This window comes from Prunus avium, chromosome 6, assembly GCF_965620075.1.
Source record: "Prunus avium chromosome 6, drPruAviu1.hap1.1, whole genome shotgun sequence".
In the NCBI taxonomy this organism is placed as follows: domain Eukaryota; kingdom Viridiplantae; phylum Streptophyta; class Magnoliopsida; order Rosales; family Rosaceae; genus Prunus; species Prunus avium.
In genome coordinates, this window is record NC_142289.1 from 36887016 (window position 1) to 36902295 (window position 15280).

At 37.3% G+C, this 15280-nt stretch overlaps 2 protein-coding genes and 1 long non-coding RNA gene across 3 annotated transcripts; 1 reads left to right on the top strand and 2 right to left on the bottom strand.

The window, feature by feature from the left end:
* Nucleotides 1–140: 140 nt before the first annotated feature.
* On the bottom strand, nucleotides 141–5367 carry LOC110754812 (subtilisin-like protease SBT5.4). The gene is made up of 11 exons (XM_021955922.2): nucleotides 5189–5367; nucleotides 4967–5076; nucleotides 4758–4855; nucleotides 4453–4617; nucleotides 3612–3720; nucleotides 2046–2595; nucleotides 1786–1883; nucleotides 1461–1706; nucleotides 1251–1365; nucleotides 953–1166; nucleotides 141–870 (listed from the first exon to the last, which is right to left on the bottom strand). Exons 1-11 carry the CDS (start codon nucleotides 5270–5272, stop codon nucleotides 335–337), a joined length of 2325 nt encoding a protein of 774 aa, XP_021811614.1. The 5' UTR covers nucleotides 5273–5367; the 3' UTR covers nucleotides 141–334.
* A 787-nt stretch (nucleotides 5368–6154) lies between these two features.
* LOC148294129 (uncharacterized) lies at nucleotides 6155–7075 on the top strand. Its single transcript, XR_015836234.1, has 2 exons — nucleotides 6155–6400; nucleotides 7014–7075. It is a non-coding gene; the product is annotated as an uncharacterized LOC148294129 (long non-coding RNA).
* On the bottom strand, nucleotides 6762–9188 carry LOC110754798 (BTB/POZ domain-containing protein At1g55760). The gene is made up of 4 exons (XM_021955908.2): nucleotides 8571–9188; nucleotides 8133–8278; nucleotides 7814–7932; nucleotides 6762–7619 (listed from the first exon to the last, which is right to left on the bottom strand). Exons 1-4 carry the CDS (start codon nucleotides 8687–8689, stop codon nucleotides 7017–7019), a joined length of 987 nt encoding a protein of 328 aa, XP_021811600.1. The 5' UTR covers nucleotides 8690–9188; the 3' UTR covers nucleotides 6762–7016.
* Nucleotides 9189–15280: the final 6092 nt, after the last annotated feature.

Here is a 15280-nt window from a genome sequence, read left to right on the forward strand (position 1 = left end):
TGGACACATGGGTCCAAGTCTTTGTCCTATTTTATGCCTGTTTGGGTAGCAAGGTGTGACACACAACGAGCTCAAGTCAAGAAAAAAAATATTAAATTAACACTACATTTTTTCACATGGTAACCAAATAAAAACTTCCATTTGATCCTTCATCATCAATTCCTTTATTGACCATTTTATTTTCCACTGATGTTTTAGAAAAAATAAATCATTTATGCCAAAATACAGAAAAGACATAAAATACATCTGACTAATGTGATCTCTACCTAATCATTTCCACATATTTGAAGGGCTCTAGACAATGATGAAAATGAATTGACCTACTTTGTCATTTCTAGTAGCGCATGACAACAATAGGGCTCCTGACATTGCGCTTTCCATCAGACCAATTCAACTCTCCAAACACATAGTCTTGAGTACCCTGAACCTTAGGCTTCAGAACAACCTTGAATTTCTTCTCTTCACCAATGGTCTTGAATTGCAAGCTACTAGGCTTAACCGACACAGAAACTCCTGCCGGTTCCTTAATATGTACTACGTATGTGCCTGGAGAACCAACATTCTTAACTCTTCTAGTTACAGTCACTGGTTTGTCATGGAGATCAGGAACTGTAATTGAAGGATAGTTAAAATCTGCAAGACTGTATGCCTTGGGACATGTGTGGCGCTCGTTGGAAAATACTTTGAGCAGTGTTGTGTTATAGCCACGAGCGCATAAGAAGTTCAAGTAATCATCAGTAGTTAAGTCATAAACAAGTCCAGGGTCCATAGCACGGTTTGGTTGAACATGTCCTGCTCCATAAGCAAATGGTGTTGCTCTGGCTTTGGATGAATCCTGCATTGCCTCCTTGTTGTTATCTCGTTTTCTTGCTGCAATCGAAGCGAAAAAAGGAAAATGTAAGATTCCAAAACAAGTTTGACTAGTTATGGTGTCACTAAAAAAAGCTTGTACCTGTGGTCATGATTGCAGATTTAATAGCTGCAGGGCTCCAAGATGGGTGAAGAGTTTTCAGAAGACCGACAATTCCAGATACATGAGGGCATGACATCGAAGTTCCAGATTCTGTATTGAAAGATACACGGCGCTTATCAAACTTCTGATTAGTTGGCCCTTCTGCTCCAGTATAAGCAGCAATTATACTCACCCCTGGTGCTGTGATATCAGGCTGATTTACAAACAAGAACAAATTAGTTGAAATAATCTAAACTAACACTATACACACAAGTTAGAAAACAGTTTCAAAGAATACCTTAAGGATTGACTGCTCAATGGTGTTAGGTCCCCTAGAAGAGAATGAAGCCATAAATGGTGCTGGTTTTGTTCCTACTTCCGTCTTCACACGAGTTAAGTAAGCCACAGGGGTCCTGATGCATGCAAAATTTCACCGAATGAGGAGCCAGATAATTAATCAGGAACTTTTGAAGTTCACAAACAAAAAGTGAAAGATGTAAACATGTACTTGGTAGACTTGATGTAGGCAAAAACAGCTTTCCCATCAGAATAATTGACATGTGAAGTGGGAAGCAAGTGAGGATCAGCAATTAATTCATTCCCACTTAGCTTATCATTAACCAAAATCATTCCAACAGCGCCTGCAAGAACAGCTTGCTGACCCTTGTCAGCTCTTGCATTTTCCCCTCGAACGCAGACCAAAATTTTCCCCTCCACCTTCTTTTTTTCCAGGCTTCCGGCTTTGCAGAGCTGGCTGAACAAAGTTCAACAAGAAACGGTCAAGCATTGTAAATCATGAAGAACATATCATGAAAATAACTGGTGGTACTCACGCATCTGAACCGGAAGCATTAGCTGCTTTAGCATCTACTGCACTTATCAATGGGTAGAACTTCTTAGATGGCAAAGCTCCAGAGGAAAGACTTGCTCCCTAGTAAAAACAATGCAAAAAAAAAAAAAACTAGGATTATTTTGGGAAATATAACTGTTGATTAGCACATCAACGACTATATATCATATCGTCAATTAATGCAATCCGTCTAGCATTACTCATAACAACAATGAACAAATGGCGGTTGAGGGGTTAAAGTGCCTTGAGATGCTTCTTGTTGCCGAGAGCAACATAACTGGAGAACTCACGATCAATTGTGCTAGCTCCAACTGTGAGCAACCACGGTGACACATTCGACACTGTCCCGGGGGTAGGGCCTGAATTGCCAGCTGAGCTGACCACAGAAATCCCCTTCTTGACAGCATGGAAGGACCCTATTGCGATCCCATCACTAAAGAACTCTGCAGCTTGACCACCCAGAGACACCGAAAGCACATCAACACCGTCACTGATTGCAGCATCAAAGGCTGCCATGATGTCTGCATCAAAGCACTCGTTGCCATTGATTGGCGGCCAACATACCTTGTACGCAGCCACACGAGCTTTCGGCGATCCACCCTTCGCAGTGCCATTGCCATTGCCGAAGATACTTGCTCTCGGGACGAAATTACCAGCAGCTGTTGACAGGGTGTGAGAGCCATGGCCACCAAAGTCGCGTGCGTTGGGCTGGATGGGCTTAGCTGCAGAGGAGTTTACTGTGGAGGCATATGCAAGATAGCCTTTGCTAAAGTACCTTGCTCCGATCAGCTTCCTGCACAAGTGATTATCAGCTAATTAAACTTGTATTAAGCTGACAAGCAAAGATTTCTTCAACCGAAAAACACAGCCATGTGAACTGAATTAAACAAACTATCAATGCAGCAATCACAACTTGCGTGCTAAGAAAAATATGCATGAAAGTGAGGCAGCATGTAATGAATATAATATTAGTAGTAAATAATAACTTTTTGTAGATTAGATTAGTACAACACAGACATTGCTACCATAGTTGGTCTTACGTCTGCATGTGATGAAAATGTGCAACATAAACAATGACCCAAGTTTACTTTCTGAGATTTAAATTGGAGGCATTTCAGTCAACTCCAAGCATGATAAGGACCAAACAAAAAAAGCCTCTTTCAATGTGGATAAAATACAGGAAACCATTTTTCTTTTGATCCAAACTTTTTACTTTGATGACTCTCAAAGCATATTCTTTCCATCACATAATTCAAAAAAAATAAAAATAAAATAGAGCTGAACTGATAGGTGATAAATTGCAAAAGTATGACATACCAGAAAAAATTGGTGGGAGACACAGCTTTTGGGAACTTTATAACAGGGACCCCCTTTCTTTTCGAACTTTATATCAAAGTTAGGGTGTTGGATCATAGATGTAGCCCAATAGGTCCCAGTGCGTGCTAGTGTACTTTCAAAAGTCAATTACCCATGGGATACAGTCACATCCCATAAACCATAAACTCACATGGTGATGAAAACCAATTCCAAAATAGTTGGGTAGGCGTAAAATAAGAGAAATGTTAAAGGCAGTCCTCACGAGCAAGTGGATGATTTCTGTCCATAAATGTAATTTAGAGTCCATAATTCGTCTACTAAAGTTAGATATACCTATTGGATATCTTCACCTAGCATCTTAAGTTATGTTTGTACCCATAAATAAGTCTTGATCACTCAAATGAGGGACAATTAAACTCTTCAAACATGTAATGTGTTTTGCAAATTGAAGTGCTTAAGAAAGACAGCAAGAAGTGGAGAAAAGAAATGAACCTATTGCAGTGAGAACCATTTTTGGTGTCAAGCTGACAGATTCCACGCCACTTGGATGGGATTGGTCCAATCCCTTCATCGCTAAAGCTCTTTGATTCCGGCCAAACACCTACCACACACCCAATAAAGAAAACAAGGCAAACAAAAGAAAACGTCAAAACACACATGATTGACACAAGAACAGTATGGCACACACAAATAATATGCTACAAATAATGGAAGCAAAAGCAAAACTAAACCAGAAAGGGAAATAATATATATGGTATTTTAATAGAAAAAAAAGAAAGAAGAAAATACCCACAATTTGAAACACAGATGTATTACAAAGTTGTCACAGTCAGTTATCTAGACTGATCTGCATTTCTTACAGCGGTTAATTTCTAAGATTTAAGATTTTCTTGCAGTCGAGTAAAACAAAGCTTGACATCAACTTGCAAAACTGTTTGAAATATGAAAGTGGGTTGGTCAAAATCAGTATGCAAAATGCCATATTGGGTTGGCAGCATTTCACAATTAGGGTTTGTTTCGTATAAACCATGATATATCACTTCAGAAAGTTTCCATCTGATATGAATTACGCTGACCTAATAGGGTCAGGTCAAAGTACCATAATTACATAAAACTCAGCAGCACTATATCATTGTCAACTTCTGGATTTAATTCGAAGAAATCAGTTGTGCTAAAAACGTGGACATGAAATCAAGTTTCAAAAACTCACGCAAGATTTAATGGGCAAGGCATCTATCAAGAAAAGCAAACAATGTGACCGATCTTACACTCCAAAGAGTTCAATGTTGCATAAATTTTGAACCAACCAACAAATTAAATCAAATTAAATTACCAGTATCAAGGTTTCCGATAATGGTATTTGCACCAAACTGTGCCTTCTTCCAAATTGAACCGGGACGAACTTCTCCGTTTTCTTCCAATCCAAGAAAATCCCATGAACGAGTTGTATGCAGTTTTCTTCCGCTGTTTGGGAAAACAGAAAGAACATTTGGGTCCTCTGCAATTGCATATGCATAGCCATTGTGAGAAACAGAGGAAAACAGAGGAAACTGTAAATAAAAAAGAAGTTGTAAAATTGATTTCCAAAACATTGTAATTGATACATTTCTTTAGAAGGTCTAAGATTTGAATTCTTACTTGCAATCTGAGCAGCCTCTTCATCATCCAAAATTGCAGCAAAGCCATTGATATTTCTGTTGTAGGAGTAAAATATTGCTTCTTGGGCCCTTTCATTGCTATTGAAGAAAGTGCAGCAAATAACAAATTCAACCACATTAGACATGAAAAAAAGAAAAAAGAAGAAAAAAAAATCAAAGCCTGGTCAGAACTTATATCTAACGCCATACCTTCCCAATACTGATCCCAATAAATTGTAATGAGAATTTGTTATGCTATCGAGATCGACCGACGAAGGGTCCAGGACATGAGGCTGTGCTCCTAAGTACACTATGTAAGACTGAAACAAAGAATAATTCCAAGGCCATCACTAGAATTCATTAGAATGAAAAAAAGGAAACTGAGAAAACTGAATAGCATGAATGAAGTGAAGAAAAGCAATGCAGGCATACATTTTTGGCAGCATGGACTGGTATCTGAAACAGAGAGAAGAGAAGAACAGATAGAAGAAAAGGAGGGTGAATTGAACTCCCCATTGCTTTGCTTTGAATGTTTTCTGAAGAAGTTCGTAAAGAGGGCTCTGCTTTCCCCTGTTTTTAAAACTCTGCTTTTGCCTGTTTTTGGAAGGAAAATTTGCTTCTCTCTTTGCATTAATAACGGAAAGTTGTGGGATTTGAAAGTCACCTTCTAAGGGAATTGGCATTTTTTGTGTGGAAATTATATAATTTTTAAAAATCATGGAAACAGTTTTTTATTTGGATATATGATTGAGAATGAGATTTCTGAAAATTGGTGGGGAAAACAGTGGCCTCAAAAAAGGGCAATAAGACTATTTGATAGAGAAAAATAGCCTTTATGTTTTTGCAAAAATTATGTCGTCCATCAGTCAAATATCATGGTGGCCTGTATATTAATTTCGGGATTCTGATTGAATTTGGCAAGAAATTTAGTACAGGGAATAAGTAATTAGCATAAATTAGTCTTCTTTAGTGGGAAATTGATTCAAATTTAGTACCTTTTTTTTTTCCGAAGCAAATCACTGTTGATTTGCTTTGACTAGTAAATTATAAAATTTGCTTGTAAAAAGATTTGCAAAATGCAAATGTATCACGTCTCTCTCGTATAAAAAATATATAAATAAAAGTGAAAAATAAAAATAGAAATCTGAACTGCAAATCTCTCTTTCATTTTTGTAGTTGGGCCAACCTTGCCTTTAGAGCCGAGGCAATCCTGCAACTAGGTTGTCCAAATAGAGATACAAATGTGCTCAGCATTCTCATGTATGGATCAAATAGTCCATACAGTTTTAGACAAAGGGAGAAACAAAGCCCATGTTTCTTGTGGACCCCAAGGGGAGAAACAAAAATAAAAGAACGATTCAAATAATATTCTCTCCATATGCTTTCTAACCACTCCTCTTCTCTCTCTCTCTCTCTCTCTCTCTCTCTCTCTCTCTCTCTCTCTGTGTAAATGCATATATTCTAACAGATGCTCCCCCAGAAGTTCTTATCACTTATGATTTGGTAGCGTTATTTCAAGCTTTCCTTGGAAGTGTACACTTCATCAGGACTTGTCTCTCAACATTACAGTTAAAGAAGAAAAGCTCACAATTACATCAGTGTTAGAAACAAGAAGGAACCCCTCCCTCAGAGTTTCTCTCCAAGGTGAGCTACTTGCCCTTGCTATAAGAAGTTACAGATTAATTGCTCTTGCTCTGAAACTTGCCATTGTCGTTGTTTTGCTCATGCCGAGTTCAAGATTCTCGAGTAACAAAGAGAATTCCTATACTATTTTGTCTTCATAACTTGTTAGTTGTGCTTTAGTTGCTATATGTTTTGAATTTTCTTTAAATCCATTACCCTGGCCGTAAAATGATTACGAAACATGTTCTTGAAGATAATTCAGATGCTTTTGTTTCTCATGCGTGTGCCATGCATGTCAAGGATTTGGCCTGTTCTTCAGACTTCAAGATGTAACTATTCCATTGATAAAATAAAATGATCATTCAAATCCGAAACCAAAATATAAAATCATTCAAATTTCACTTTTGAATTCAAGAATATGTGTTTCTGTAACACGAATGGCAGCTTCTATGTCATGACATGAGAACCAATATATATATGTACAGGACGACATAGATAAATTCGATCTGGACTAAAGAATCAACATGACCATAAATCCTGGACACTAATTTTACTAGCAATCCACATATTCATGGACAATTCAAGATAGGACAGATGTAACAGCGCTCATGATTTCAGTCTTTTGTTTTTGTAGGCTTCAGAACCCTTTCCAGGCATTAAGAACTTCATGGAAGATTTCTGCTATCAAGTCCCTGTCTGCACTTAGCAAAAAGGCATTGAAATCATCTCGGATGTCATATATCTTACCAAACTTCACAAGATACCGCATGCAGCTGGTTTTCAGTCGCGGCAATTGATATAGAGATGCATTTTGGAGCCTCTCAAGTACATTCTTTGAATCAATATCTTCCAAAAGACTCTCATGGCATGCATCTTTCAGGTCAGAGATGTCATACTTATCAGCAGCATGGAGAAGGGCAAGCCTGTTGTTCAGGAATTCTTCATGTCCGATGTTCCCATAAATGTAATTAAGAAAAGCCTGACAAGCATCAATTGACATATCAGAGATGTTTATGGTGGACAGTTCCTTCTCTTTGAGGTCATGCGAAAACATGCTCCGGAAAACAGGTGATCTTGCAGCAAGAATTGCCCGATGAGCTCCAATGCTTCCATCAGACACGTTAATCATGATGTCGGTGTGGATGCCTTCTGTTAACATTCGACCAAGGGACGCAAGAGCTGTTGCATTGGATCGCTTTTGCGTCAATCCTTCAGCCCAGATGGAGCAAGGTTCTCCACCCTATAAATGTAATGGAAAATTATCATTGTTAAATTAGGAATGGTGAAATCAGCACTCTTGTTTATTATTACTTTTGCTCAACCTAACCTCTGTCTCAACAGAACAATGTGATTATGTTGGCTCTTCAATATCATACTATATATTTAAATTAATATTAGCAGTTCTTACAACAGCAACCCAAGTAAGATGCTTACGTCTCCGGACGCAGTCTTCAAATCAAGGAATTCAACGTCAATGATGAATTTTCCAGTTAAGGGAACCTCAATTGCCCAAACAAAATCCTCATTGCTCTTGAGCTTTTTGTTTGTAATTTCTACATGAATACGAAACAAAAATAAAGCAGTAAATGAGCTCTGCTAAAGAAAAGAAAAGAAAAGCAGCATCATTAAGAAAACAGATCAAAGAATTCGACTTCATCAATTCAAATCATGATCATCTTTCCCTAAAAGCATCAAAAGGTTAACCAAAATTAAGGGTCCCAATTAGAAAAGCATGACATAACTTGAGGGTTACCTGGATGAGTTAAGGTCTTGCGATCACCCACAGAACAGACCACTCGAATAATAAAAGAAGCAATCGGTGGATTATCTCTGGTTAAATTCGATATCTCTGGATACAATTTAACATACAACACCCTGTTCTTCTCTAGAGATAAGTGCCTTCATTTCAAACCCCAAACAAAAAGTAAAACAAAAAAAAGGTTAAAATTCACTCCAACCCATAAAAAAATATAACGCAAACACAGGGCAAATTTTCCCAGCTACCAATCAGACTTGTAACATATGCAATGGGTTAAATTTATTTCTATAGTTAATATAAATGATTGAAATGTTAATGGCTGATCTTAGGTTAACATTGATCATGCATGGATTTCAATCTTGATGATCATTAATTTCAACAAAGCAAGAATTTTGGTAAAAAGTGAAAAATTTGAGTTGGGTTTTGACTGACCAATTCCACTTGCCAATCTTGAAAGGATCCGATTTGCGGTAGGTGCAGGAAGCCAAGTTGTCGATTCTCCATTGGGCGAGACGCGACGTTGTTTCGACTCTGTAAGCTGAATCGCTCATCCTATCAGCAGAGAAAGCCAAGGCCGTCGTGATTTCATGGATGCAGTCGAAAATACCCTCCAACAGAGACTCTCCCGGCTTTCCCAGGTTGACAAATCCCACAATGCTCGCTTCTCATTAGCATATGCAACACCTAAACGACACCGTTATGCTCTGTTCTCTCTCTGTTTCACTCTGTTTCTCTCTGTTTTCCCTCTGTGGACTGCTTCTACTAAAGCAGTTTCAAAATTTTCAAGAAAAGATAAAGTTTTTCGATATGGGTTTTAATTTTTGTATTTAAAACTCATTTGGGTTGCGATTGTTTCAATGGTTTCGGGCACGCAAGCTTTGCTTTTGTTGTTTCTTTACGCCATTGATAGTGAAGGTTGTTTTGGCACAGAGAGAGGGAGAGGGGGGGATGGGGCCTTAGAGAGGTATTTGGGTTTGGGAGTACAAACTACCTCAGGAGAGAGGATGACGGGCGTGTGGGGTTTTTATTTATTGAGATGTATTTTGGTTTGCTTCCCCATAAATTGGTCATGGCATGGGGAGTATGCTTGGAATGGGAAAGCCTTGTCCTTGGTTTATGGTGGCTTTGAAGCAAAGTATCTATTCTTTTTAGTAATATCTTAGCTTATTTATATTGATGTGTAATCATCAAATTGTTTGATTAAATAAAGAGTAGATTTCATGGAAATGAACCCTTTTTTACTTTTATTTGTTTATTTATTTTGGACCCGTATCTATACAATTATTAAGAGAATATGTTTTTGTCAACTAAGAAATAATGAAAAGATAAGTGCATATATATAAAACTTCAAAATGATTTCAATGAACAGAGATAAATTATTGTGAAAAAAATGTATAAAGTGAAAGTATCCTTCTATCACATATAACACAGAATTTAACCAATTCAACATCTCCTTCTACGTACTCATCACGTGTCCACAGATTACTAGTTAGTACGTAATAAAGAAATGAAATCTCACTTATTATGACTAAATCTTAAGTTCTTCAATAGCAGAAAGGAAAAAAAAAAAAAAATTTGTGATATCAGATTGCATGACCTAATATCTTGTAAACTTCGGCTCCTAAATGGAGGTGGTAATTAAAAAGCACTTCCTAACCAATATGGACTAGTCTATGGTGATTTACAAGTAGGAGTCATCCATGTGTCTTGGATTATGAATAGTAATGTTTTGGTAGTTTTATTATGTAAGATTTTGGAGATCCATTTTTAGGATGTTTAGCTTTGTGGTGACGTCGAAGTTTTTAGATTTTTGTTTGGTCGATAGCTTTGTGATGACTTTGAAGTTAAACCCATGAGTCACAATGAGATATATATATTTGTAGTATCATATCAAAAAGAGAAAAAGGGGAAAGGAAAATGACATGCAAAGTAATAGCTTACAAGTCATAGCAAATTCAAAGGCATTAATGTGTAAGCTTTAAATGGATGCTATCACACACCATCATTCATTAAGCCATTTTGGACCATATGCATGCAATCATATCTACTTAATTAACTTCTTTAAACATGATTTGCATAATATATATATAAATTAAAGTAAAGAATAGATAATTTCTTGAGGAAAGAGAGAGAGAGAGAGAGAGAGAGAGAAGTGTGGTGGGGGCATGGATTGAGAAGTGGGTGGAATCTTGGGGTTCGTTTGTTTCCTTCTCTTAGATAATTGGCAATGGAAAATTCTTTGATTGGAGGAGGGCATGCAATTTAAATCGACAAGAAAGGTATCTCTGCGTGGGACATATCAACCAGAATCCTTACAAGCATCCAACATTGCAAGTAACCTATAATTAGTAATTAATGACTCATTAGTTGATTCATCCTTCTTTCTTATTTTAAATTTTCCTCTAAAGTAATGGGGCATGGGCAGACGATCATGAATCGTAGTCAATAAACAGTGGCCCACTTGTGTATTTTATTTATTTATTTTTAGTTTCTTGGTTAAATCCAAATGCCAATTGTCGTACGTCACTCATTTGGGAAGATAGGCCTCTCATAAGACATAATTGCTTTTATAGACTTGATGATTCACTCCTCAAATAGGAAAAATTAATGATTGGATTAGTTTCATTTATTTGGGGGGGGGGGGGGGAGGGGGTGAGAATTGCGATTATATAAAATTATTTGTTGAGAATAAAAATAGGCCAAAAGTCCTAAATGGTATATGTGATTTTTTATACGGTGGTTTTAATGTATTCAATTTTACTCATTGATTTAGAGTGAATGTTATTGCCAACTGATCACTTTTGAATGGGTCGAAGAAGTTTTAATTCTTACTTTTACATTGCCATTGAAAAAAAAATCAAGCCCTCAATATACTGCAGATTCTCAATATCACTTATAAATGGGTTGAAGAATTACTTTAAAATAACGTAGAATATCACTTATATATATGTTGTGTTACTTATGACTAAGCCAAGCTTGTGTAACAAATAACCTCTGAAGGTTTTCGATAAATGGGCAGTGATGGTAAGTATGGGTAAGTCGATATTCTAGAATGAGGTATATGTACTAAGCCCTATACCCTATACGTACTAATATATGAAAGATGGAATAATTGTATTATTTTTTTTATCCAATTAGATTGTGAGCAAACAATTACTAGATTTTGCTTAGAATTAATAAAGCACTATGGATAATGGTTAGGTAAACCCATAAATGATTTTAAATATAATGGTTGGTAAACTATGATTTCGCATCCATGCGACCGCAGAATTCTATGAAAGTTGGATAGTTTATGTTTCTAATGACCTTTTTGTCTTGAGCTCATCATTAAGTCAAGTCGTCACTGTGAAATGCCCTAATTAAGAGGTCAGAAATAATATCACAATCTTGGTTCTTTGTCTTCTGACCGTTGGATCATATGCAGATGATCAAACAAGAGTCATCAACTGAGAGAGACATTCCTTGCAAGATAACACTGCTGAGAAAGACAATTGGGTCATGGCGACCTATCTATCAACTTGCATTTCAAAGTTTGAATGGTTGGTAGTTGTTGTGAGGCAGATTGTCGCAGGGACAGGTGGCAACAGTGTAGCGCATTATACTAATTTTGTAATATATTTATTGGAAATGATTCAATTTTGAAACTTAGGTATAAGAAAAAAATAAGAATAAAAAAAAAGGGTAGTGGAAGAAGACTGGCTGTGTCTGTCGACAAACACTGACGAGGCAAAATGGCTGCTACATACATGGTTATGCGATTGATTGGCACACTAGGATAAGTCACCAAACCAGTGCATATGGACCAACCAACGCACAACCCACCCTTCTCCACCAATTTTTTTAGGTTGTCATCTGACCAAACAAAACCCTAGTTACTCGATAAAATTTATCCAAAATTTCCGTATAGAACTCTGAACTTTTTTCTTTATCAGTGTGAATTACCATTCGGATTTGTAACTTGTTTCAACGTTATAAAGAAAAATATTAATAGACAAAGTGCTAGTTATTGGTACTCTTAATTTTTTAGATGACTTTGCAATTGACAATTTGTGTCGAATTAGGATTAATTCGTACTCGACCCCAAAATGACACAACCCGAACACGCCAATTTGAAACTGTTATAACTGCATGTGCCAAACTTGGAAGTCACGTATTGGCCATACACTAGAGCCCATCATCTCATTTATATCATCACTTGGAAGGTGTTACCAAAGGTGGTGTACGAGTTGTGAGCACCATCCACACACACACACACACACACACACAAGTACAGTCATTATAATACGATGAACTCGACTAGTTTTTTCTTAAGGTCCCGTTTGGTTCACGGAATGAATTTGAGGGGAAATCATTTCTCATGCTCATATTATTTCCAAAGGGATGGGAAATGGAAGATTCATTTCCCATGTTTGGTAATACTGGGAAAGTAACCGAGAGATATCACTTTATTTCCTTTTCCATGTTTGTTTCGAGTAGGAATGGAAAACAAAGTTTGTATAAATTTTCAATTATACCCATATTAAATCAAATAAAAAAAGAATGGATTTAATGATATATTGTAAAGGTAAATTACTCAAATGGTCCTCAAACTTGTACTCGATTTACATTTTAGTCCATCAATTAAATTATTCGTTCAAATGGTCCATTAATTATATATTAATCGCTCCATTGGTCCCACCGTCTAATTTTCTGTTAGATTTAACCAAATTTTAGGGTAAATACAACTTTTCATAATTAACAAATAAAATAGGGTTAAAATAAATACAAAATTAGAAAAAGAATTGAAGAAAAAGAGAAAAAAAAAATCATGAGACCCAAACCCCCTACCTTTGATTTCTTCTCCCCCATTCCCCACAGACCTCTCCATATGGGCATAAATCCCCAAAACCCTAGCAGCAATTTCGGCGTCTTAGCCGAAGAACCGGTACTTGTAACCAACTTCCACCATCAAAAGGACATCTGGGTACCTCTTCTTGAGGTCCACCACTTGATGCTCCAAAGGCGTGAACTTAGCAGGTGGGTTGCAAGAAGGAGAAGGTTCTGGAACGTCGGATGATGGTTCTAAAAGCTCCTGGAGGAACTTTTAGTGGAGGCAGGGGTTGAGTGCGATGGGTATAGGGTTGTGGGTGTGGGGAAAGAGTTTGGGTAGTTTGGATGGTTTGGGAGATGAGGAGGTGAGGTGGGAGGAGAGGAGAGTGCGCTTGGAGGGTGAGAAATTGACAATGGCTGTGATTTTGGGAGGTGGGGTTGGCGGGTGATGAGGTGGGGAGGAGGGTGGTGGGTGGTTGTCTCTCAACAACAAAGGGAAATCAAGGGGGAGAGGGAGAGGGTCTGGGTGGTTGTTGAGTTGGGGTTCTGGGTTCGTTGGGAGGGGGTCTGTGGAAGATTTTTTTCTTTTCTTTTTCTGTAGTTGCTGGCTCAGGTGGAGGGTGGGGAGGAGCTGGGGTTCTGGGTTCATAAGGCCTAGGGTGAAGGGTGGTTGTTGGATGGGTTTGGGTGGAGAGTGGTTGTGGGATGGGTTTGGGGGTTGGAGCTTGAGGGTGGTGGCATGGTGGAATGGAGAGAGAGAGAGAGAAAGAGAAAGAGAAAGAGAGGGGGAGGGAGAGTTTTTATTTCATTTTTCAATATGTATTTATTTTTAACGCACGAAATGACCAATTTGACCTCATGTTTAACAGTAACATTGACAGAATGTAACGGTAGGACCAATGGAGCGATTAGTATATAGTTAATGGACCATTTGAACGAATAATTTAATTTAGGGACCAAAATGTAAATCAAGTAGAAGTTTGAGGACCATTTGAGTAATTTACCCTATATTGTAATTCTAAATTGTTAATGGGGACAAAATGGTCATGAAAAATATTTATTTAATATTGGCTCATTTTCCCAAACTTTCACATAAAGAGGGAAAACAAAACCTAAGTTAGGAGGATGGCTTCACTTTCCCCCTTACTTTCCTATGAGCCATGCAACGATTTCCCAAGCCTGGACTTACCAAATATGGGAAAGTAATTGATTTCCCATCCCCAAGTCTCCTTTCCCATGAACCAAACGGGGCCTAAGAGCCAATTTGTTAAGTTTTCCATGGCATCTGACTCTCTACTCAAATTTGTACACATTACACAGTTGGCCTGGGCACCTGAATTAATTTGGGTTGTTCTTTCAAGTTTCTGATCTTCTTCATGTTTTAAATGGGCTGACCCTTCTTATGTACTTGGCTTCAATTGGGCTTTTGAGAGGCATAGAGTTATGTGGACACAATTTGAGTCCTTGACCATTATTCTTTTAATTCCAAATAATACAATGTACCCTATGTGATCAATTTGAAGTATCGGGGTGGCTCCAATATTAGTGCACCAATATTTGCTTACCTGGGTGCAGAACAACCATTAGGTGATGATTTAACTTGGCTTGGCTTTCTCACAGATAATGCCCTTCAGTTTAAAGCTCTCCTGGTATATATAGAGGTACGAATATGAATTTTGGTTCTTAACACAATTTTCTGGTCTTGAAGTGAAGTTTTCTTATTTGATACAGAAAAGAAAAAGAAGAAGAAGAAGAAGAAAGGTATAAGTAGTTTACATTTTGTTGCAGCACCGATACTATGGGGAATCAATCCCGTTCGGATCAATGGAGGAAGCATTTAAAAATGCAAGCACTCTTGGATACTTCAACTCAGCCCAAGCTATAGCAGATTATGCAGAGATCCTCATACATGTAAAGGAGGAACTACATGCTCAACGTAGTCTGGTGATTGTTATTGGTGGATCATATGATGGAAGTAAGTGACTTTCATAGCCTTCTTCATAACTGTCACATCCGATCCTATACGGTATATTTAAGGGCATTTTTAAGGATTAATGTTGTAATGTTTTGAACTTAGGTGATTATATTGTGAACAATATCATACAATCTTAGATTTAGTAATGGACCGGTTTTATTTAGTTAAATAAATAGAATGAGATACAAAAGAATCTTTGAAATATTTTTATTTATTTATTCATTCTATGGATATATGTTCTCGACTTTTCTTCGCATCCATTATTCCTGGTCTCACTTTTCACTAATGTTTTTTTTATTTTATTTTATCTTTTTGTAATTGCAAAGGACCAACTAATGTAGTGGTTTGGAGTATTTAC

Coding starts and splice junctions, on each gene's coding strand:
- LOC110754812 (XM_021955922.2), bottom strand. CDS start 5,272: ATGGGGAGTTCAATTCACCCTCCTTTTCTTCTATCTGTTCTTCTCTTC. Junction 1,884..2,045: donor GCAACAAGAAGCATCTCAAG/GCACTTTAACCC, acceptor TGTTTTTACTAG/GGAGCAAGTCTTTCCTCTGG. Junction 1,167..1,250: donor TTGAGCAGTCAATCCTTAAG/GTATTCTTTGAA, acceptor TTTGTAAATCAG/CCTGATATCACAGCACCAGG.
- LOC110754798 (XM_021955908.2), bottom strand. CDS start 8,689: ATGAGCGATTCAGCTTACAGAGTCGAAACAACGTCGCGTCTCGCCCAA. Junction 8,279..8,570: donor AAGATTGGCAAGTGGAATTG/GTCAGTCAAAAC, acceptor TTTGAAATGAAG/GCACTTATCTCTAGAGAAGA. Junction 7,933..8,132: donor CAAGACCTTAACTCATCCAG/GTAACCCTCAAG, acceptor GTATTCATGTAG/AAATTACAAACAAAAAGCTC.